Raw genomic sequence first — 24,810 nt, 5'->3', positions numbered from 1 at the left:
TGAGCTGCACTATACAAAACCATACTGTGCTTTTCCTCTTTTTTTCTGTTGTGGGAGGGTGTGGCCGCAGTTCATTATAATGATGAAACACTGGGTCTAAAGCCAGGGGTGTAAATCACTGCACACATGTGCTGTTGGGAAAATATGGAAGTATGTCTCTCTAAGCAGGGCGAAGAACTGAGTCCGGCCATAGAGTGTGAATGTATTACTGAATCTGCACTTGTTAAGGATACAACTATATTGTCGTTTTTCATAAGTCATAAAGGTTGACTTTAACTACAAACACACATTTGTTTCTCCAGAAATTCAAGAACTTTTTTCTTTTTCCCACACAGAAGATAAATACTGTTCATGATGGGCTGTAACTATTGATTATTCATTTACTATATTTGATATATATGTATTGGTGGTTTTGTCCCAACAGCCAGACCCCCAAGACATTCAACTTGAAATGCCGTAGCAGAGAACTGCTGCATATCAGACTATGTTTCATCCAATCGTCATCATGTGGCCAGTCGATTAACCACCATCTTAACCAGTTCGCCCAACCACCTGCACAGTTGCCCATTTACCAACTAGCAACTCCCCTCTTTCCATGTAGCCCACCACCGTGTTCGCCAGCCAGTTGTTCACTGAGGTAGCTATCCAACAAGTCAGCAAAACCAGGCGCCCAGTCTGCTCTCCTCTCTAGTCTGTCTCCCTGCAGTCAACGTGTCGCCATGGCAACGCCCTGCTAGAGTCAGTCCGTGGTGCAGCAGCAGATTTGATGTCTTACTGTGTGGCGTCTTGGCAACGCCCAGATCAGACCACATTACGGAATGCAAGGTTGAAGGGTTCCTCAGATGTGACAATCCTTTATAGTTTCATTTTAGAGCACCAATCACATTTAGTGATAGGGATTGCTGTTTTCTCATGCAGATTAAAAAATATCCTGCCTCGTGAATATTGCCGATGGCGTTCGGTCTTTTAGATAAATGGATTGTACTGAGAAAATAACATCTACAGTTGTTGCAAAACAAAATCTGGATAATGTGGTTAAGATGTTAATCCGTGATCAGTCAAAAGCAGCTTCAGTTCTACTTCCAACAGCAAAATGTCATCCTCCCAAAGGTTATCACCATGCCCGGTCCAGGTTATCTTAATGCCGGGGGATATAACTTACAGTGAAAGCTGAACGCCTATCTCTATGAATACCTTCTTCTGAAATTAGAATTATTATTCATAATTGTATCATCATTACTTGAGAAATGTGAACCTCAGAAGTAGTTGCTGATTTTGTGAAGCATACATGTGATCCCACCGGCACTCCCAGATTTACCCGGTCAGTATTATGCCTTTTGCCGATGCCATAATGCTGCTCACAGTGATGATGATTAGTCACTGTATTAGGTCAGTTTTAAATGCGCAGACTGACCACAGAGCAGTCGAGCAATACAGAAAAGCAGCACATCAGTTTCAAATTCAACCAATTCTTGTTGAGTGCTACAAGAACACCATCCTAACATTTGGTGTGGCCTCTCTGGGACACATGTATGACAAAAGCTAAACTGTATGTGGTGTGTTTACATGAGACAAAACCTAGCCATGAATGAATGAATAAATGAGACATTGTTCATCTCCTCTGGGTGAAACAAGAAGGACATATTCTAACCACAGAGGAGTAAAAAAGCTCTAAATATACAACAGAAATGATCTGGCTCAGTAGATTGTCCTCGAATTAAGCTTGCTTACTTGAGTGTTTCAAGCCAAAGTGGGTCTTTGTTGGAAGCAAATTACATTGAATCATAACATTTTTCTTGGCCCTCCCCTCTTCCCATCCCTTTCTCTACAGAGCGACAGGCTTCTGATCAAAGGCGGGAGGATTGTGAATGATGACCAGTCCTTCCATGCTGATATCTACATGGAGGATGGCCTCATTAAGTAAGTCCTCCGCTGTCCTTCTTTCTGCTCTGCTCATCATCCATTTGCTGTCTTTCAGTTGTTTGTATATCATCTGTTTCCACTCCCTCATGTTAAACTGCATCTTTCTTATGAGAGTGCAGATCCTGTTACAGAAACTTACATATTTTTCATGATGTGTGCAAAATGTTAAGTCAGACATGTTGATCATTCCATCAGATGGGTTGGCCAGGTGAATTGGTGTAAATGTTAATGGGAAATTTGGGTTCCTTATTATCATATCTTTATCCATTTGGACTCGCCCAATTGTTGTTGTAGAGATTAGGGACACCTGCAAGAATTACATCAATCAGGGCAAGGACCACGAGCCTACAGCTTTCCATAAGCTTCAACGTCACAGAGATAATCTTAATCTGTCTGACTGAAAGTAAAAGGAAATGCAGAAAGTAGTCCCCTTGAAATATTTATTGTATATAGTCCATGTTTCTCAAATAGGATTCTTTTTATCATGACCAGTCGTTGCAATAGACAGAACTAGGAGACTAACACTTAGGTTAACAAATCTTAATGACCTCAAATGTGAAGATTAGATTCATTATTAATGTATGCATGTATCTAATTCTGATAAGAATGTGTAGAAGAAGGGTCATGCGACAGGTTAAAGAAAACGTTTTGACTTGAGACAGGTGACACAAGCTTGGTTGCATCACTCTCAGTTACACAGGGAAACTTTAAGTCAAATATTGCAGTCTTTATTAAACCAAACTAAATATATCCGTCTAATTGACTCCCCCCCAGAATGAGTGATATGGAAACTTCAGTGAATAAATGCATAAGCACAAGCTGCTTGATCATGCACACTTTGTCCTGCCAGCTGACCTGAGCAAAACAAATTCATTGTTCCATTGGGTCAAACACAAGGTATGGTATGGTCTAGGCCCCAATTTAATGTGCCAGTATAAGCATGTATTTGTCCCAACAGACAAGGTGAGGGTCGTTTGGGTGAGTTACTCTCTCTGTGTCTTCCTGAATCAGTCTGTCTTCTCTGTCACTCTCTTTTCCCCCTGTTCTGTTCTCACTTGCTTTTCCAGTTATAGGCCCTTTGTCCCCACTGCCCCTTAGTGAGGCACTTCAGAGAGAGGCACCCATGAAAAGCCTGGTGTTGCATAATAAACACCCAGATGCCTGCTGGACCATTGGGCTGCTGGCAAACTCACAGAGACACTGGCTTCTGCCGGCCTTTCTGTCTGTCTGGCTGGCTTGTCTCCTCTATAAAGTCTGAACAACAGGATTTTGTTTAGCAGGGTTGAAATGTTGATGTGTTGGCATGGTGACATTGGGCTGCTTCAAGTGTGGCTGATGTTGATTTGGGTTCAGTCTAAAGTTAAAACCGTTTGCAACCACATATATAGAAATCAGCAATGTTCTGCACATCAGTGTTTAGGAACCTTTAATCATTTGTTGTGATCTTAATTTACTTGAAATTATATCAGCGTATTTTGAATGTAGGGACATCCAAGATTCAGATTCAATTCATTGTCATTGCATAGCACAAATAGTAATACAATTTTCTTTTTTTCTGCTGTCCAAACATCTTTGTGGATGCAACATCGCATCACCATACAATTATAACAATAACCTCTTCCCTCAACAGGCAGATCGGCGACAACCTGATCGTTCCCGGTGGGGTGAAGACCATCGAGGCCAACGGGAAGATGGTGATCCCCGGTGGCATTGACATCCACACCCACTTCCAGATGCCGTACCGTGGAACCACAACCGTGGACGACTTTGCTCAGGGATCAAAGGCTGCTCTTGCTGGAGGCACGACCATGATCGGTAAGGGCTGTAGGAAAGGTCGTCCACACAGTAAAGTTGAATTTCAGATGGAGACTGAAGCTAAAAAGAGAGGGGGGGGGGGGGAAGAGGAGGGGAAGGAGGGCTGAGACCCGAACAAAGGAAAAGAGAAAGAGATGGGAAACGGTTTTGGTCTGTTTTGGGGCAGCTCTCCAAAAGAGGGCCATACAAAAGACTGAGTGTAAGGGGGGAGGATTGGAGGGGGTTGGGGGGGTGGGGGACGGGGGGGAGGCATAGAGTGAAACACTTCCAGGGAAATAAAGCACCAGTGTCTGTCTTCATGCTCCTTGTCTATGTACAGCATGTGTGCTTCATGTAGCTGACAGAGCAGGCCCTATCACAGCTAACAGCTGGTAGGCACCACAGTCTCATTAATACCATTTTTTAGGCTGGGTGCTGCTGTCTTGCACTGTGTTTAACCCGACACATTCACTAACAGACGTCCTACTGTAGTAAGCTCTATTTATGGGCTCCATTCATAGAGGGATTATATTCCAGTGGGTGATAAGTGAGAGAGAAAGTGAAAAAATACTGTGTTTTGTATCTGCCTCGGTGTATGGTATACTATATGTCTGTCTTTGCTAACAGATGACGTTGTGTTTGTATGGCGGTGGACAGAAAAGTAGTTCCGATGGTTGACATAGTAAACAACAGTGTTGTTTTTGGTGGCTGCCATTTTCAGCTCTATCCTATTAACATGCAGAGACCAGATAAGCAGATTGGCTCATCTTTAATGAGATAAAGATGCCTGTCAGCTGCTGCGCCAGCAGGCGGTCTTATTTTATTACAGCTGAGTAAGATAAAGCAGGATATTTTGTGCATGGGGATACTATTGTGTACTGTCTCTCCATGAATAATTTCAGTGAAAACAGAAACAAAAGATATTCCCCAAATATTCTTACAAGCATCCACAAATGCAAACACTGTTTGTTTGTTTTTTTTTAAACAGTAAATAATGCAAATTCATACATTAAAAACCTTGTCTATGTATTTTGTTATATTCATAGTTTGATGTGCTTAAGCATAATTGTTATTTGCTTATTTTCATATTTGTTTGAGCTAATGTTGACCATAGTTTTTGGACATCTAAGTTCTTGGTCTATTAATTATATATTGAAATATATGTTTCAATTTACCTCAAATCTTGCTGGCAATACACTAAATGCTGTAACACAAGAACTTCCAATTTTTTCAGTCACTAAAAGCGTGGGTGATCCCATCAGGAACAATCCACTGGCCTTGTGTGCCAAACTTTAATCCAAATAATTGATCGTGGTTACATAACCAAAAGCAAAAGTGACTCGGAAAATATCCACAGTTGAAGTGGCCCCATATTCATCAAGGACACTGGCTCCTGGACAAAGATGTTCAAAATGTAATGTGACATCTGACAAGGTTGGTCCCCACTGGCTGAGCACTGCAGGCACTCAGACAGACAGCTGATCATGCAAGATAAACAATACAGGGAGAACACAGAAACACTAGCAGACAAATCCTGATATGACCTTCTTCTATGATCTTCTTCTCCCTACGTGTGACTATCCCCAACCCACTCTGTCACTTCTTTGTCTGTCTATTTATTTCACCTGCCACCTTTCCTGTCTGCATCCATCACCTTCTTCCTCTCCTAAAACCCTTTTCTCCCTACAAACTTCTCTTCTCCTCCCCTCCTCCCTTCATGTCCGTTCATTGGCAGTGGTGGCCTAAGCCTAAAGGTTAGAGAAGAGAGCTTGTGACCGGGAGGTCGTCGGTTCAATCCCCAGACCCACAGGATAAAATCTGGGTGGGGAAAGTGAAAGAGTAGCACTTGTCCCTCCCTCATTAGTACCACTGAGCCCTTGAGCAAGGCCCTTAACCTCCAACCGCTCTAGTGGAGCTGCTCAATGGCCAGCAGATCAGACTGTGGTTGTACTGGGCAGCGTCCAGGTATGAATGTGTGCAACTGTGTGAATGTGATCAGGGCGTTCCTGCAAAAGAGAGGCTTCCTCTCAGTGAACCTTCCCTGAATAAATAAAGGTTAAAAAAAAAAAGAAAATGTCTCTGTCCTCTCTCTTCTACCATCCACCTCCTCCAGTGGACCATGTGATCCCAGATCCCGGCTGCAGCCTGATGGCGGCCTATGACCAGTGGAGGCAGTGGGCCGATGAGAAGAGCTGCTGCGACTACTCCCTCCACGTGGACATCACCCACTGGAACGACAGCGTAAAGCAGGAGGTGGAAAACCTCATCAAGGAGAAAGGTAGGCTGTGATGGCATAACATAGCATCTACTTACCTTTTTAGGGGGGGTTTAAGTAGCATTTTTCAAATGGTTTCTTCTGATTGTTGTATTTCTTTGTTACAGGTGTAAACTCTTTCCAGGTGTACATGGCTTACAAGGACTACTACCAGATGAGTAACAGTGAGGTACAATAACTTCAACTTAGTGTACACTTTAAAGGATGTTGTTTTTCTTTGTCTCCATACTGGCAGTAAAGAGATGGAAGGCAAAATCCACAGTTCTCCCTTTGTGAATAAAGGCACAAGCTAATATAAGGTTTCTGCAGTCTAACTTTTCCCTGATATCCTTCCACTGCAGCTCAGAAAGTAGAATTGTGTCACAAAGCTTGAATGTTTGTACTAAAACACTGTAACTTTGGATGATTTCTGCTTGATTTTGCTATGTCAGACTAGATAATACCTAATATTAGCTTTACGTGGAACGAGGACTGGCATTTTCTCCCCATTCCTTAAATCTAATCTTTTTATCTCCTTTGAAACACCCTGTCCTCATATAACTTGTAGCCAGTGATGCATAGTGTGAGTTCATACTGTAATTCTTGCTGGTAAATGTAGAAAAGTGTAAGTCCAGACGGTGTGAGGCATGCCTTTGTGTTTCTCATGCAGCCATAGCTAATTCGGTTGCTCAGGGGAGCACATGAGGCAACTGAAATAGTCCAGCTTGAAAAACTGATGTCATGCAGCTCACCAAGGAACTGTGGTGCAGCAACATAACAGCAACTGCAGCTCATCCCACAAGAGTTTAACCTTTTCTGGAGACCACACACAATAATTGCAGCGTGTCATGGTAGACATCATGTAAATTGTGGTCTTATTTTAAATTGTGGCTTGAGGGTGACCCCCAGAATAAAGAGGAGTGTCTGATTCTTGTGTCAACAGCCCGGCAGGGTTTTAAATATAAAAGCAGTGCCACTGTAATTGTTCATGGTTTCTGTGCCTTTTTTTTTCTCCAGCTCTATGATATATTTACCTTCTTGGCGGAGAGGGGAGGCATCGCTGAGGTCCATGCTGAAAATGGCGAGATCATTGCTGAGGTAAAGATAAAGATAGTTAAACTGACAGATACAGCTTTTCTTCCCATTTCTCCCCCACCTCATACCCTCTCTTTAATGACTTGTCTCGTGTCCAACTCTGTGATCTGTTTTGGTTTAATGTGATTTATGTCAGTTAAGTTCACCTTTCTGGTCGAGCCTTATCACAGTGCATCTCCACTACCTACAGACTAAACACACTGTCACCGATGAGAGGGTGGATGTGTTTCCTTTAGGACACTAATGTGTGGGTGTAGTTTACCCAAATGAAAGTGAATGTGAACTGTAATAGTCGGTGGATTGAGAGGGTTGGTATTAATCAAAGCTCCAGACCATGCCTGGATCCTGTCACTGGGTGTGTATGTGCATACGCAAATCCCAGCTCTCCTGTCTAGTCTTAAACTAGGACTTTGAGGGAGTCTGATTTCCATCAACTTTAAGACTAAAAACGTCTAAACCGCCAGATTATGTCATGCCCTTATTTTACGTTAGAGCTCCTGAGATAGAGCTTTGTGATACACATTGTTAGTGCTGATACAGAGGACAACAAGTGACAAACCATGGCTATGCGCTGAAACCATTGCCAAAGTGTGTAAAGTTGCTGTAGCGCTTTTGACCACTAGATGCTTGCTTGAAGAAAAATCTGTCTTCAATTTTAATTTCCCTTTCAGAAATATAAATACAAAATTCAATAAAGAGAATTTCGCCACAGAATTTAAATCACATTAGTGGGAAAAAAAACAATCAATGGGGGCAAAGAGCGCATCCTCCTCAAGATTTTCAAATAAACGCTTGTCTCTAAGTCCGACCTAAAAGTAAACAGAAATGAACCCCATGGATTAGCTACGGTAGCTACCTGCATAGGCATCTACTTGCGGGAAAACCTTCAGGCTAACATAACCAAACATTTTTTACTAAATGTTTCATAAATTGCACATGATTCATTTCAACAGAGGCCAACATAGGTAATACAAATCTCCTTAAATGACCCTTAATGCTGCTTAAGTGTTGTAATTTATGTTGCTTACCATATGGAGAACAGACTGTCCTGTCAAGCAGCAGTGGCCGCATGCACACCACCAGTTTCTTGAGTTACAAGTTGTCTTGCGGGAATTTTCCTGTATCTTTATGACGACATTAGTAAGCATCACACAGTGAAAATAGTCAAATTATGTGAATAATATTCAGGTTAAAAAATACCGTAATATCTCTTAACACTTAAAAAGTAGCATATCATTATAAAGCATCCATGGTGACATGACATACGGTACGCTAAGTCTATGTGTCTCCATGCATGGGTAACTTCCACCTACTATGACACAAAAGAGCAGCCAGATTTGGGAGATAGGTCTACACGTATACAAAGACCCTCAACAGTCCGAACAGATTCCCACAGTCCTCTGTGTGTGGCCTGACCCAGAAGACAAAACTTCTGCTCATATACTCTGCACAGGCAGAGAGAAGCAGAAACAGAATATCATGTTGGAGTGTGACCAAAACTTTACATCAGCCCGAGCACTCAAACCACTGAACACTAAAAAATAGTCCCACACACAGTATACCTATGAGCTAAGCAGTCTGCTTTCTGCGTGTTTGTTCAACAGGAGCAGACCCGCATGCTGCAGATGGGTATCACTGGACCGGAGGGACACGTGCTGAGTAGGCCAGAAGAGGTATAACACACACACACACACACACACACACACACACACACACACACACACACACACACACACACAATATATTATATATAGCTACACTATGCACCTATACACTAATCACATTCAATTATTATAAACACGTAGGCATGAACATTTTGAAGACTGAAATAGCCACGTCTATTTGTTTTGATACTTTGTATTGAGATATTGAGTGTTTTAATGTTTTTTGATACCTTTTATGTTTTTCCAAAGATTGTACTTACTCACATTGTCCGCGATGACGTTCTTGGACTGGTCTTCACACACATTGTTCTTGTTACACACATGTGGTTTCAGACACATTAGAGGCGTTGGGTAAAAATGCTCTGGTTCCCTCAATTGTTGCCGCTAATGTTCCTTCAACAAACATTGAAATGAAAGCCACGCTCTCAACTCAGCATCTTGTCTGCCTTTAGCTTGACTGGAATTTTCCACTCTGTGGTTCAGCGGGGTGAACTTGTCCCACCAGTCTCATAGTGTCATGCAGTTATTGTAAGTGGAGTCTTAAGAATCAAAAGCCAGTAACATACTTTAATTGAGCAGAGACCTAGTTAGATTAGTGGTTTAATAGTGTCTGCTGTCCTGTTTGGTTTTAAGTTCTTGGTTATTCGACCCATGTTAGACTTGTGGACTACAACACAATAATCAAGTGTTTGTGCATAAAGCTGCAGACACACTGACCAGACGGCCGACCCTTGGCAGAAAAGGCAGTTGGAGTGATCAGGCTCCCAGAGTTGGTCAAAAAAGTCCCTCGGAACACACCAAAGCGATGAGATGTAATACGTCTCCGTAACAGCAGGCAGCGCTAATCTGTATTGTCGCCCAAAAATGAAAACCGGCAGCTGATTGGACGAACGTGTCACGTGGGTCTGGTTTCTCCGGAAATTCAAAGCCAGACTGTCATGGTGGCTTGTTAAGAATACGATCTCATATTGTACTAAAATAATTCACCGAAACGTGTTTCTGAAAGCATTTTAAGCGAGAAATAGGCCATGCAGTTGCTGAATCTGTCTTCATTTCGGATCGACAAAGGTCAGTTTAAAAGATTTTCATCAGATTTTGAGAGATTCTAGTCATGCTCATTCCGCTCCTTGTTTCCGGGTTAGCACTCTACCAATCAGATGGTTCATTTGAGTCCGACTGCCAGTAGTGCCTGTCCCGCCGATTCTACATGTCAAATTGGCCAAAATGAAGGCCGACAGCCCCTCAGACGGACGACAGCACGGAACACACCGAACAGACTCGAGTCACTGACCTCGCCAGACTGTCCAACGGCCGATTATCGGCTTGGTGTGTCAGCGCCTTAGAGCAGATAGCCGTCATATCTGGAGGCATACATTGGCCCTCTACTGGAATTATGTTTCCATTTTGTATTGAAAGCTGTTTTATTGTTGTTGCTCGCTGACTATCTCAAACATGAAAATATAGAAATGGACATTTTATAAATGTTATCACAATACGGTAAAAAAAAACACAATTAGGTAAACGAGCATGTGGCGCTCTTGTCTGACCTCGGTAAAGTTTATTTTAACATTTGTTTGCTCTCATGAATTTCATAAATTTACTCTCATGAATTAATCTCATGAATTTACTTTTAACTACTCAATATAACTGAATAAATCCCTAACCATTCCAGTTTGTTATGTTAAAATTACAAGCTTCCACTTGTTATTTTGGATAAAAATGAATTATTCAAATAAGACGGCTCCATAAATACATAGTTTGCTGTGGTTAACATATTTGAAGTTTATTTGAGAAAATCCTAATGGGAAAAACATGTCCAAGTCAACCACAATGTGCTGTCCCTTCTGTAGCTGGAAGCGGAGGCAGTGTTTCGTGCCATCACCATCGCCAGCCAAACCAACTGTCCTCTCTATGTGACCCGGGTCATGAGCAAGAGTGCTGCTGATATCATCTCACAGGCCCGGAAAAAAGGTAAAAAGCTGCATTTGAATTTCACTGCACAAGGCAGAATCTTTTAAAGGGGCGCTATGCAGTTTTGGCAATTTCTTCGCTGTTTTCTCTCTTTTTGCTCGATGGTTTCTCTATAGAGCTCCCCCTACAGCTTAGGAATAGATATTTGGCAACACTGTGTAAAAACTTGCTCGGTCAGTCTGCCGTTTCCTCTTTCTCTGTTCCTCCGACAATGCTTTCCTAACTTTCTACTAATTTTTTGCCGGCTCAGCCATGAAGATAGTGTGAAAAACTCCACTACCATGTTCTTGCTAGCCAGTTTCTGGATGGACGCGTGCATGTGTGCAGTCAGTGCCTAAAGCAATTCGTTACATCGCGAGACATGACATCACGCGATACTTCCTGACGCTGAGGTTGGCGGCTCGCTGGCCTAAAGTTGCAAAGGTGTTTTTTCCGCTCACAGGCGCTAGGGAGAAGCGAGGCAACCACCATTCAACTCGAAAAAAGTCATGTAACCATTCCAATGACTCAGAAGCTGTTTAGTTAAGGAACATTAACCTAAAAAACTGTATAGTTCCCTTTTAAACTGTGTGTTTATATCCAATCCAGCATTAAGTTCATAAAAAAAAACGGATTGTATGAAATGAAACTGCCTGCACACCTAAAGGTACATGATGGAATGTTGTATATTCTACAGGTTTTATTTTACATGATATTTACATAAAGGTCAGAAAGAAATTGGAAATTTGATTAAAAGACACACTAAAATAAGACAAAACATGGTGTTGATTTCATCTTATACTATTGTTTACAACATTTACATGTTTTTCTCGTTAAGCTTATTTAGTGAAATCGTGGTGCTCAAATCATTACAAACAAGAAATGTGTCATTAAAACAATGTATGGTCTAGGAAAAGAACATGATGATTCATTATGTCAATTTAAGAAATTTGAATTCCATTTTTTGCTCTGAATATTGTACTTTGGTATTTCCCTTCTACTCACTGGTTGCCATCTTTCTCTCGGATTTCGGGGGCATTTGGAATGCACATACCAGCATCACTGCACCTATGCCCTTATAAGATGATTTTACTGTCTTTCCTGAAGCTGCTGATGTACACAGACCTTGGCTGTGCTTGACATTATGAAAAAAGATGCTATTCTCAGAGGAATTTTAAGATTTGTCATTCAGCCCTTTTTCTGTGGTTTAGCTGTCACACAACCATTCCTCACAGTCCCACGAAAGCAGAGGTGAACCGAGGGGCTGCCTGGCTGTTATGGATTGGGAAATATAACATTTTTGAGAATGGAACAGGAAAATGGGAGAGGGCAGAGAAGAAGAATGTGTGTTTGGATGTCTTCGGAGGTTTTAACATGCTTCTTGCAGTCATGTACACCTTTTAGGGGCCTTTTTGGACTTTACACATTTGTTTGGAACTATTCCCAAACTCTTACATTTAAGCCAGAAAGGACATTAAACAGTGATGTGTAAGAGCAAAGGAACATGCAGGAACACAAGAATAGACAAGTGTTAGTGACAGGAATCAAATCTTATCATGCATGAAAGAACAAGCTAAACTGTTATAAAGCTAAAGTGAAATTTGAAGGGTTTTGCCAGGGGTTTGGCTTTTCATAGACTAGGAATGGTTCATTTTCTGCAAAGACTCAGATGAATTACAAAAGCTTTTAGTGAGATTAAACTGCTGACAAATTAATCAGGATTCATTGATCTACAACTCGTGATTTTGAAATGGCCAAGAATCACAAAAATAAATCAGTTTGATACGCTGTGCATTTTAGACTTTTTATTGTTATTTCTTTCGCAGGACATGTTGTGTTTGGGGAGCCAATCACAGCCAGCCTGGGGACTGATGGGACACATTACTGGAGCAAGAATTGGGCCAAGGCAGCTTCTTTTGTAACATCCCCTCCTCTTAGCCCAGATCCCACCACTCCCGATTATCTGAACACACTGCTGTCCAGGTATCTATCACAGCACCTCCCTCTGGTTAGGTTGTTGGTCAATTTATCATCTCGGCTGAGATATGATGCAACCGATTTTTATTAAGTATTTCACATGATATGATATCATCTGGTATTAATATAGTGTGCATAGTGTGCATAGCATAATACAAGGCAAAGCAGGATACAGTACATTTGAAGGGTGTACTGTAGCTACTTGTTTCATATTCATAAATTCCTATTCAGATCTCACACTGGTCGTTAGTGAACTACATTTAAACATTCAATTAGATAGAACACTGCTTAGCGCCATGGTTACCATATGTAGTCGTATAGCAGCAGATAAAGCAGGACACTTTCCAACCCTTCGCTTATCAGAAGGCAGTTATTGTTAGGAATCTTAAGGAAGAAGAAAGAAGTCACAAATAAGCTCCCACACACTACACACGCACTATGCACGCACTATGACTGATGCCGTTGCTGGAATTGAAATGTAGCTTGTTAGAAATGGACCATAAATGTTGACAGTGTATAGGAGCACATTTTTGACTTTGTCACTATGCATGTGTCCTATGCACCTGTTGCCTATTGCCTTATTTCCACTGCATGGTTTGGCTCAACTCAACTCGACTCAACTCACTTTTGGTACCAGTACTTTTCTCTATTTCGTTTTCCACTGCAGAGTACCCCTCAGTGTAGGCAGGATTTTCATCTAATCGCCATAGCAACCGCGTGAAACTGCCGTGACTTCACATCTTCAATGCGACACTCGCTGGATCCGTTCAAGCAAACAGAGGAACGTCTGCACTTCGTCAGTTGTACAGTGTAGTGTGCGGCATAGTGTGCGGCATAGTGTGCGGCATAGTGTGCGGCATAGTGTGCGGCGTATTGTGGTCGCTATTGACATGGCTATTTAAAAAATGTTTTGGTTTGTGCAGTAAGTCCTGTTTTGCACCACCAATCAGTGGTCTGCAGTGTTTTATCTCCACCTTTTAGTATAGGCTTAGCTTGATTGGAACCTCGACGAAGGTGGTACCAAAAAAGGTACTATCCACAACATTTGCTAATAGAAAACCAAAAAAGAATTGTTCCAAGTTCCAAGCGAGTCGAGTGCAGTGCAGTGAAAATGTGGCATGTATATATAGGTGTGCAAAGTTTATCTTTGCCTGAAAATACGAATTCTGCATTTAGTATGAGTTAAATCAATGCATTCTGGCGGGCTTTGTCTGTCAAGCGAGCTAGAGAGTCATATGGAAACAGGAAACATTAGTAACGGTTTGTGCTCAAAGAACAAACTTTGGCAAGAGGCATATTTGAATAACTCACCGTCCTTGTTCTGTTTTGTTGCGCCTTTCCTGCTAAAGTGAATAAACAGATGCAGAGAAAAAGATGCTGTGCTGGTATAATTCCATCTTAACTCTGTTTCTTTGTCCTGCAGTGGGGACCTGAGCGTGACTGGCAGTGCTCACTGTACTTTCAGCGTGGCCCAGAAGGCCATTGGCAAGGATGACTTCACTCAGATCCCAGAAGGTGTTAACGGAGTGGAGGAGAGGATGACCCTCATCTGGGATAAAGCTGTGGTGAGAACTAGTTTTCTTCAATAGCTTTTTTCTTTTTCCCTTTTTAAACTTCTGAAGAAGGAAATAAAATACAAAAAAGCAAACAATTAGTGACATGCAGATGTATTCCTGTTCTCTGTCTCCCTCCTTATATCTGGCTTTTGCTATTTTCTCTACATTGGCGGCTATTACTCTCTCTCTCTCTCTCTCTCTCTCTCTCTCTCTCTCTCTCTCTCTCTCTCTCTCTCTCTCTGTAACTCCCTCCTCTCTCCAGTTTAATTTCACTGTATTGTTGTCACTTTCTCTGCCTTGCTTTATCATTTCCTTTTCTATCTCCACATCTGTCCTTTCCTTTACCCTTCCTTGCAGCACACTGCCCTCATTTTTTCTCTTCCTTCTTCCTTATCACTGCATCAGTGTACTGCTAACAGACACTCAGCATGTGGCTTTGGACATCTGTGGAGTGCTGTGCTGCATGTAAAATAGGAATGGGATTTTAAAATGTTTGACTGAACCTATTTCCTGGATGTAGTAAAGCAATCTTTTGAGCTGCTGGTCGGCATGTTTAAAAATGTACAGAGCCAGGGTAGCTATTTGCTATCTGTTTCCAGTCTTTATGCTAAGCTAAGCTAATTGCCCCTGATGACAGCTCCATACATAACACAAAGACTATGAAAATGGTAGGGATCTTTTTGGCAAGACACTAAGGATAAAATATTCCTTTAATATCTTGCTCATAGTATCTGTTTAGTTATTTACAGTTGACAATTCTATCGATGGGATTACTGTAAGAAAACCTAAAGACAGCAACATGTTGAAAGGGAATGTAATCCAGCTAGAACTACATATATTCATATATCTAATCCATTTACATCTAGAAACAATCTTCAATTTTACCCATGCAAGATAAAAGGGGTACCATTGTATCCAGTAACCAAATGATAAATGCTAACTATTCCCTGTTTTTGCTTGTTTCCCTCCCAGACTACAGGTAAAATGGACGAGAACATGTTTGTGGCAGTCACCAGCACCAACGCAGCTAAGATCCTGAACCTGTACCCTCGTAAGGGTCGGATTGCCGTGGGCTCTGATGCCGACCTGGTCATCTGGGACACAGACTCCATCCGCACCATCACCGCCAAGACACACAACTCGGTATGTATGGGGTGCGTCAGAGGTCGTACTTTGTATTTATTTATTATTTTATTTATACTTTAACAGAAATCTCAGCATTTGAACTAGTGAAACTATGTGGTCTCACACCCTCTCAGTCAATCTTACTTGGCTAGAGTGGATGAATGCAGAGGGTAGTACACCAACATTGAGGGGACTTTTTATTGAGTAATGTCAATGCTGTTATTGTTACAGTAACCCGGGTGGCATCAATAGCATATGTTCTCTAGTGCAGACATGTTATCGGCTATGTATGCATGGGTGGAAAAAAACATTATGAGACAGATGGGGAAAAAAAGGGAGAAATCAAAAAAATGCTGTTTGTGTGTGTGTGAGAGAGGTAGAGAGAGGTAGAGAGAGGTAGAGAGAGGTAGAGAGAGAGAGAGAGAGAGAGAGAGAGAGAGAGAGAGAGAGAGAGAGAGAGAGAGAGAGAGAGAGAGAGAGAGTGCACATTTTTGAACAGTTTCCAGAGAGCTCGCAGATCCTCTGAACGGAAATGAAGTCTCAGAGGATGTTCACTACTAATACAGCTCGCGCTGCACTGCCACATGATCAGCCCCCAATGTAAAGTTGAGCCTCACTAAATCCGTAAACCCTCAGCAATGAACAAAGTAATGATTAGGAAAAAATATGGATTATTTAAATGCATGGGTTTATCCAAATATGACAAACATTATGTCAGTGATGCAAACATTGTCCAAAATGCCCTGTATAGTCTAACTCCAGTAAATCAACAGGGAATCTATGTGCTGTATAATCAAGAGGTATTTCCTTCCTCTACATATCATTCGCTTGAACAGATCATCCAAAATATTTTCATGATTGGACAGCCATAGAGTGGGTTTAAAGAATGTCATTCATTGCACAGGATTATGTAGGCCATTTCAAATACTTTTACAAACCACAGAGATTTGGAACATCTGTACACATTGCTCATAAGTAGAAATCAGCTCTGGTCATGAGACATTTGATGTCATGGGAAACATCTCATGCAATCTGAATCAGAACTGGTAGTGTAGCATCACCGCCAATTACTCCATCCACCGCTTTTTCAATCCACTTTGCTTTTCTTTGACTCGGATTGGAGTGCTCCGGTGACATAGGCGTTTAAGGTGCAGACTGTGAATCACAGCTGAAAAATTTTTTTATATTGTTTGGAAAAATATATTTACCTAGCAGCGATTTAACATTAGTAACAATCTATTGCCTGATAGTGCTGCTTTCCTTTAACAAAATACATCATAAAATAAATGAATCCTCCTGTAGTGCAATTTCTGAAACAAGAGAAACTACATTAGAAACGTAAAACTGTATTATGCAGATATTGTTTGTACTCACTCTGAGGGTCTAAGACAAGGGCCTCACAAAGACACACACACACACACACACACACACACACACACACACACACACACACACACACACACACACACACACATTCTCTCTTACACACATTTTATACATTTACATAATGAGGTTTCAACCATTACAAAGACATCAGAGGATCCCAGACAGGCCACTCAGCAGCAGAGGAAGTGTCCGCACAGGAAATTAAGGCTTTTCCAGCCTAGCACAAATCCTGCTTTTACAGAAATACAGTGAGTGAGGAAAAGAGAGTGAGGAAAGAATGCACATACTAACAATGTGTGTGGGTTGGTTTTAGGAATGATGAAGTGAAGTTTGTAGATTTGCTTTGCTTAAAGGCCTGATGGCGGCTGTTTAGTAGGAGAGAAAGAACATTGCTCTGTCTCCAGATAGAGAGAACTGGATTAATAATACGCCTTCTCCAAATGTGGAGTACATCCACTGAGGATCCGTGGGTTCTTACATAATGATGTCACTCTTTCATTTCCTGCTGGTCGTCCTTCCAGATAAAAAAGAAGAGAACAGAAGAGCAGAGCACGGCAGCTCCCAGTTCCAATAAATCTACCTTAATGGATAGTCTGACGACAGGCCAAACAGGAGCGGCTCTGTTTACCAGCACACAGTGTTGGGGAATGCTTTGCCCTATAGAGTAAATGTGACTTAGACTGTGCTGTGTCTTAGTTTGTTATCAGTAAGTCCATATTTGGTCTGGATTGGTTGTCATAAGAAGACATACTGTAGATGCATATAAGTATATTCTGACACATAGAACAGGCAGCAACACACACACTCGGAGACACACTGTGCTCAGTCATGACATAATGTTTGGCATGCAGTAAGTCTTAGTTATGTCCTGTTCTGGCCTGAATTTGAACGGCAATAGAAAACAGGGCCGTGCGCAGAGGAAATAAGCAACAATGGAATCAGGGGAGTAGACCATCACAGATCACAAACATGTCGACAAAAGAAAGTTGGCACAAGGAAAATTGGACAAGGATGAATACTGCACAAGGTTGAAAAAACCCTAAAAGCAAAAATGGGTGAGGGAGAGAAAGACAGCGGGTAAAAAAACAGACAGAAAGAGGGATAAATGAATAAGGGGGGGAAGACAACTGGAAAGAGAGAAAGTGAGAGAACGAGGTAGAGAGTGAGAGGAAGGGAGAGAGAGTGAGGCATTAAACACCAGCTGGAAGATGGCAGCTGTTTTTACATGCCAAACAGACAAGTGTAAGATCAAGGTGATGAATGATAAAGAATGGGGAAACGAGTGTAGGATTAAGAGAGAGTAGAGGAGAAAGATAGTTTACAGTATGCTTCCACTTCCTGTCTCTTCATCCATCCTGTCACAGCTCCCCCTGTTGTTGTCTTTCTCATCTCCTCAATCCCTTCATCAGTCCTTCAACAGGTTACAGAAGGTTTTATTGTGTTGTTTTGGGTTTTTTTTCCTCAAAATTCAATTACCGGTAGATTAATGGAATTTAATTTGATTTCATTTTCAAAACCGAAATGATCCTAAAGCCCCATGACAGATTAATTGAAAACGCCTCACTGTTTATTCTAACTATCAATGGAGTTATTTGTCTAAACTTCTCGTCCTGTTCATTTTAAACCGTATGTTGACCTTTTATTTTTTTTTAGATGACTGATGATAATTTGATTTAAAAAGTCAGGTTTGTTTGACAGAAGCTCTATTGAGAGGGCTTAACATGATTTGTTTTTTTTCGCTCTTCATCTTCCTCTTCTTATCTTTATGTGTTTGTATGGATTTGTGAGAGCATACAGTGTATGAATATGTCTCTTACTAAATTATAAATATGGTTCACATTTACACATATATTTATTACTGTCAATGTATCTGCTTTTGTAGTTTTTGCATGATCATTTTACATATTTATATACCTGTAAATTTAGACATTATGTATAATATATTTTGCATAATTTCTCCTAAGTTACAGTGGGTAGTGCTATGTGATTAATATATTTATTGACCCCACACTTGTTTCTATTCTGTTTCATAGCTTTTGTTTCAAGTATCTCATACTTTTGTATGTGTGCTTTAGGCTACTGAGTACAATGTCTTTGAGGGCATGGAGCTGCGTGGAGCCCCACAAGTGGTGATTTGCCAGGGGAAGATTGTTCTGGAAGATGGGAACCTGCATGTCACCTCCGGCGTGGGTCGCTTCATTCCCTGCTCTCCCTTCCCTGACTTTGCTTACAAGCGTATTAAAGCCAGGAAGCAGGTAAATCCAGGTTCACCTTCTGTCCAGCCGACTATTTACACGCAATACAGCAATCGTTTTGTCGCGGCAGTTGTCATACCACGGTATGTCCTTTGTAAATGAAAACTCTGTAAATTGCACAATATGAACCGTACAATGTTTAGAGAAAGAATATTTGTTGCTTTCGATAATCACTTTTACCAAGCGACGCACAAGGCAGTTAGAGGAGAGTCAAGATCTTATGTATTGTAAGTGAGGAAGTATGGGAGTGTGGGTTGAAATAGAAGTTACAATGGTGGAGAGAAAAAAAAAGGGCGGGAAGGATGAAGGAGGATGAAGGCAGTGAAGTGGGATGTGGGGGAGATACAGTAAGTCTGACATCAGCCTCCAAGGTTCAGCCACAGGACGCTGGCTGCGCTTTTACACCGTAGTGCAAAATGTCCACGCAGTGAGGGTGGTCGAGGCTTTGTCATCGTGGTTTTAAAAAGGATACAGTGAGTTTGGATTTGGATGACCTTCCAGAGAGATCTCCCACATACAGTTAAGGTCTACAGTTAAAATAAGTCCCAGATTTACAATTTACTGTAGTCTCACAAGAATGATATGATTCAATTAAGCCATTTAGGAATGTTGCCTCTATAACAGGAAAAGCCACAATGTAGCCAAAGGGTTGGGAAAGACTCTCCTGCAGTAGAAAGGTTATATTATGAAAAGAGAAATAACATTGTAAATGTGACATGTGCCATTACAATATGAGTGCACATATTCATTGCACTCATATTCCTGTTAACCACAAATGCCTCTTTTTAGAGTACATACTGGTGGGCCGCCAACACAGAGATCTAGACTCCAGTCCAGCTGTACCTGATCTGAATAAAGGAATACAAAATGACAATCCTATTCTCCTTCAAAGTATTAAGAGTTAACCAGATTTTACTTTTTGATAACAACTGAAACTCAAAGCAGACTCTGCTGTCTGCTCTCTTGCCTTATCTTATGGGCCAAAAATCTCATTGTTTAACAATTTCCTAATTTGCAGCTGGCTGGTGATGAGAACATGGAGCTGTAGTAACAGTGTGCTGTTGATCTTGGTAGCAGTCACTGTTTTGCTTTCTCCATTTACAGATGTCTCTTTTTAACTCTTGACAGAGCTTTCAAGTTCCAACCTCTGAGTCACGCCACGCCACTAAAAGACAGACTGACAGACAATGGCTTGTTCACTACCAGCGTTTAAACTTGCTTTGAAAAGATACAAATACTGTATGCTGCGCTTACTTGTGTTTGTCTGTGTAAATCTGGAACTGGTTCTTGGCAGGAAGGGGGCTCTTTGAAAAATGCATATATAATTCAGACACAACTAGTTGCACAAACAACCATATAATGCAAAACAGGTGTGGACTTGGTTACATTCAATCTTTCGTGATACCAAACACCATAATGTCTCTCTGTGTTCTTACCCGTCCCTGCCTCCTTATTTCTCTCCTCCATCTCTGCTCTTATTGTTTATCCTATAGCTGGCGGTCCTGAGGGCTGTACCAAGGGGAATGTACGACGGCCCGGTGTCTGAATTCTCCATGTCCCGTGGTGGCACCCCCTCGGCCTCGGCACGTAACTCTCCCACCAAACAGCCCGTCAGAAACCTGCACCAGTCTGCATTTAGTCTAGCAGGTAACCCTGCTCCATATGGTGAGCCCAGCTTCTTATTACGAACCCCTCCCCTGTATCACCCAGTCCTTCCTTTCATCTGTTCATAGTCTGTGTTGATTCATACTGTATGTAGAAACATCAAAGTGACGTTCATCAGTCGATCCACCATCCCGCCCCACTTTTATCTCAACTCAGCTACTACTTCACATGCTGTGAAGGACAACAGTCATGTGATTTTTAGCATGTTGTTGCTCTGAATGATGCATTCACATCCCTTGGCGATAAGCCACAAGCCTACAGAGTAACCTCATAATCTGTCATTATCCTGTTTCATACTTTATGATGTGCAAAGTATATCACCATGCTTAGATGGCAATTTGTCTGTTGATGCATGATGTTAGGCTGCCCGCTTTAGCTCCTTTTAGTTTCAATGACTCATCTCTAAAAAAGGTGTCTCTTTAATCCCCTTCTCCCGCTGAATCCCTCTCTTACAGTATCTCACGCCTCTCAAATAGAATGCTTTTTTATTGCTCTTTAGGACAGTGTGACCTCTAACTGCTGCCTTTTTGTAATGTCAAGCTACATTCAGAAATGAAGTGTTTTCCACAGTTACACTTCCTGTAAGTCATGCTGGATATGAATTTTGGCTCAAGGCCTAAAACAATATTTCAGTCCAGACATCTGGACACGGTCTATTAAGAAAGCCTATCTAATGTGAGAGATCACAACACTATGTATTCACATTAAACATCTGTTCCATTATGCAGTATCAGAATCAGAGTTGACAGTCTGATTGTGCCCATATGTAAGGTCAGCATAGGATTAGCTCTGATTCAGAAAACAAATGGTGAGAAATTGATTTTGTCAGACTATCAAACAGTGACATATTCTACACATGGCCAAATTGTGAACCACATCGTCAGTGTTTCCACTGTTTTATAATCAAACCGAGCGACCATAGCAATTATTGTAGCCAGTCATTCTGTCCTCCCTGACAGACGGAATGTGCCCACGTACAGTAAATCAATGAGAGCAACCCCTTTTCACCTGGACAGAACATAGCTGGACTCACCGTGGTATTGGCTGTCTTTGGGAATGCATGTTGAATTTTTAATGGTGGATTACTCATTTTGAAAGTCCACATACTGATGTTTAGCCTTTGGCTGTATTGAGGAACCTTTACAAGCTATGTATGATACCTCATCGATGAAAAAAAGACGATGACCTCCGCTGGAAAGAATTTCCACATTTGAGTACATGAATTTAGAGGGGAGTAAGGCTGCTCCTGGTTTCCCAGGCTATGTTTTCTTGTATGTGTGCATATGTGTGTGTCCTATTAGAATGAGCCATTCTATTTTAGTTTTTCCAGGGCCACCACCTGCAGAGCTGATTTACTTGTCTGGAATGAGATGGGAAGGATTTTTGGCTTAGATACAATGTATCATAGTCTGACATCATTGTACTTTCCATCTATAGTATATACTGCTGATAATTTGTTGCAGCAGACGCCCTGGCTCATCCTTTGGAAACGCCATGTTTCATGTCAAACTTTAGCTTCTTTTGTTAACGTTTCAGCAGTGCTCATCCAGACCATGGTCTGCTGAAATTTGAATTCCCCTGTCATCTCAGTGACACATACCATACATCATAGACAATAATAATGTGTCTTGAGAAACCTCTATTGCCTGGAAAGTAATAATGTGAGTGTATGACAACAATTATTTGTGTGCAATGACAGCATAAAAGCTGTTCTGTTAAAGTATGTCTAAAAAGATTGACCGATGTGACAGATTCTGGTTTTAGGAGCAGGGATAACTTAAAGTAAAGTAAATGCTAAACTATGTTTTAAGCTCAACACTTTTATGCATGTGCTTCACACATTGTAATAAACATTACATTCACTTAATTTGTCCAGCGGAGGGTTCACACATGGAGTGTGCTGCACTGCACTATTAGCATTTATTTATTTGGATTTACTTGCATTTTAAATGATATTGTTACATCTGAGGCCATTTTTACAGATTTTCTTTGTGTTCATTTGTCCTCAGACCAGCGTGAGTATAAACCACAGTCATTTAAACTTCTCTATAATTCTCTTTTTGCCCTGGTTTTCAATTTGCCCTTCTTTTTCTTTTCCACCACTTGTTCTTTCTCCCTACTGCCTTGCAGTACATGCTATTTGCTCTTTTTCATGTACCTTGCTTTATCGTTCTCGCCTTTTCTCTCTGTTCAGGTCCCCCCACCCCAGATGACATCCCCATCAGGCCTGCTGGCCGGCGTATTGTAGTGCCCCCTGGTGGTCGTTCCAACATCACAACCCTCAGTTAAACAGCAGGAAGACGAGGGGATGCGACCAGAAAACGACAGCAGCCAGAGTGCAGGATAGAGGGGGGGAAGGGGGAGGGAGGGGGGAGGGAGGGAGGAGCAGATGCAGAGGACCTTGATTAGTTAAAAGTTAAAAGAGCAAAACACTGAATCCTCATGCCTTACCTGTCACAATGCTACCTTGCTCAGATGAGAACAGTATCCATTTTCCTGTTGAAGTTGTATTGAAGTGGTTTGGAATTGCTACTAGAAGATAAAGTTACCAGCCAAGCACAATACACATGACCAGTCTTTAGCCTCACTTCATCTCAGTATAGAATACACCACAAATACAGTGAAAACATGTTCACTTTGTGCTTTGGAGTAAAACGGCATACCTTCATACATTCAACCAAGAAAGTAAACAAACCGTGTTCTCAAAGGAAAATGGAGTCCGCTTTTCTCAGTATGATGCAATGGTTCTTTCATCCTGTTTGGCTTTCAATGTCACCCCCTTTTCAGTAGCCTGCTTTCTCCATAGTCAGCAAAACATAACACTAGATCCCACACTAGCCACGTATTATCATGCAGTACCGTTGATTAGCTCTAGGTGGCATTGTATATAAGTTAGATGTAATGTAGCTTTGTGAATGATGTTGCAGCGTGTTCGGGTTTATTGGACCAAGTAAAAGGTATTCATCAAGTCTCAGAGCAGGTGTGCTGTTGGACATGGGCCACAAGAACATGGGTGATGTGATCCATGATCCCCTTGCCCACCCTCCTCTAAAGTGCTTGATGAATACCATCCGTCGTGATGTATTGACTGAATAATTGCTGATGTTAAAAAAACAGGAAGAAGAAGAAGAAGTTTTTGCGAAGACAAAAGAATAAATAATTTTAATTTTAGAAAGGGTTTTAACAATTCTATCACCAAAAGTTTTATATGAGTTTTTATTTCCTGCACTCCATCTTGTCTGTATAAAAAAAAAACATTTTAAAAGAAACTGTCCTTTGCATTTGCTTCTAGCTTATTGGCTACTTCTGTCACCTTGAAATAATCTTGAAAAGGAAAACGGAGGAAAAAAAGATAAAAAAAAAAAATCCTGTTCACAAGAAGTACTACGAATACACTTAACTGTCCCTTGTAGCTCAACCATAACTTGTAATGATGCTCTTTGCAGTTGAGGGCAACAAAGAAAACCAGATGCAATTAAATGAATAAGTAACAAACACCTGCTTTCAGATAACAGCACTTCACCTCCTGCTTTACTTTTTCATTCCTGACAATCTGGGCTCTCATTTTAGGACAAGAGGAAGACCATCATTCTCTTGTCATTTTAACATAGCCCTCTAATGCAATCCTGACCAATACTAATTCAACAAAAGCCTGAATATAACTATGGGCCTTAGTTAGTTTACCTGAGACACTCTGATAGAACTGATTGTGTTGGGGCGCCTTTGAGCACTTTTTTTAATGTCTGCTGTTTTCTGATAAGGCAGAGGATTGTGGTGCAGCAAGGGAAGCTTTTATTTTGTCACTGTCCCACTGTGGGGGAGGGTGGGAAGGAGATGTGTTTTTTTATTTGGCAGTGGTGGGGCAGACGCTGAGGCAGGCACAAGTGGTGGTTTGTTGTATTTATGTTACGGTAGTTTGACAACCTTTGGTATTGTTTTTATGTTGTTTCTTTTTTACTGTTGTATCAAAACCCAGAAATGGCAGGTCAAAAATAAGGTGTGTTGTGGAGGTATGATTTGTTTCCTGAATAAACATGAGTTGCAACTGACTGCCTGAGCTCTTTTATTTACATTATTCAATTTAACAACAAGAAGTATGCACTCAGGGTGGACATTAGAAAATTACGGTTTATATGAATAGTCTGTATCAATGAATAGAAAGAGAA

The 24,810-nt window shown here is 41.3% G+C and overlaps 1 protein-coding gene across 4 annotated transcripts in view; it reads left to right on the top strand.

Moving 5' to 3' along the window:
- Positions 1-22,996, top strand: part of dpysl3 (dihydropyrimidinase like 3) — a 44,375-nt gene extending 21,379 nt beyond the window's left edge. For 3 of the 4 annotated variants that reach the window (XM_028595129.1, XM_028595130.1, XM_028595133.1), the window contains 13 exons: positions 1,832-1,920; positions 3,554-3,738; positions 5,831-5,995; positions 6,100-6,161; positions 6,989-7,069; positions 8,671-8,739; positions 10,581-10,701; positions 12,507-12,663; positions 14,081-14,222; positions 15,186-15,356; positions 18,800-18,979; positions 20,473-20,644; positions 22,839-22,996. In XM_028595129.1, coding sequence (XP_028450930.1) covers positions 1,832-1,920; positions 3,554-3,738; positions 5,831-5,995; positions 6,100-6,161; positions 6,989-7,069; positions 8,671-8,739; positions 10,581-10,701; positions 12,507-12,663; positions 14,081-14,222; positions 15,186-15,356; positions 18,800-18,979; positions 20,473-20,644; positions 22,839-22,933 — 1,689 coding nt within the window. In that variant the 3' untranslated portion in view covers positions 22,934-22,996. The remainder of the gene's footprint in view (positions 1-1,831; positions 1,921-3,553; positions 3,739-5,830; positions 5,996-6,099; positions 6,162-6,988; positions 7,070-8,670; positions 8,740-10,580; positions 10,702-12,506; positions 12,664-14,080; positions 14,223-15,185; positions 15,357-18,799; positions 18,980-20,472; positions 20,645-22,838) is intronic. The other variant, XM_028595132.1, reaches the window with a different exon arrangement.
- The last annotated feature ends 1,814 nt before the right edge of the window (positions 22,997-24,810 follow it).

The sequence above is a fragment of the Perca flavescens genome, chromosome 13, assembly GCF_004354835.1.
Source record: "Perca flavescens isolate YP-PL-M2 chromosome 13, PFLA_1.0, whole genome shotgun sequence".
Classification (NCBI taxonomy): Eukaryota; Metazoa; Chordata; class Actinopteri; order Perciformes; family Percidae; genus Perca; species Perca flavescens.
The sequence above is the reverse complement of the archived record's forward strand: the minus strand, read 5'-3'. Positions and strand labels throughout refer to the sequence as shown.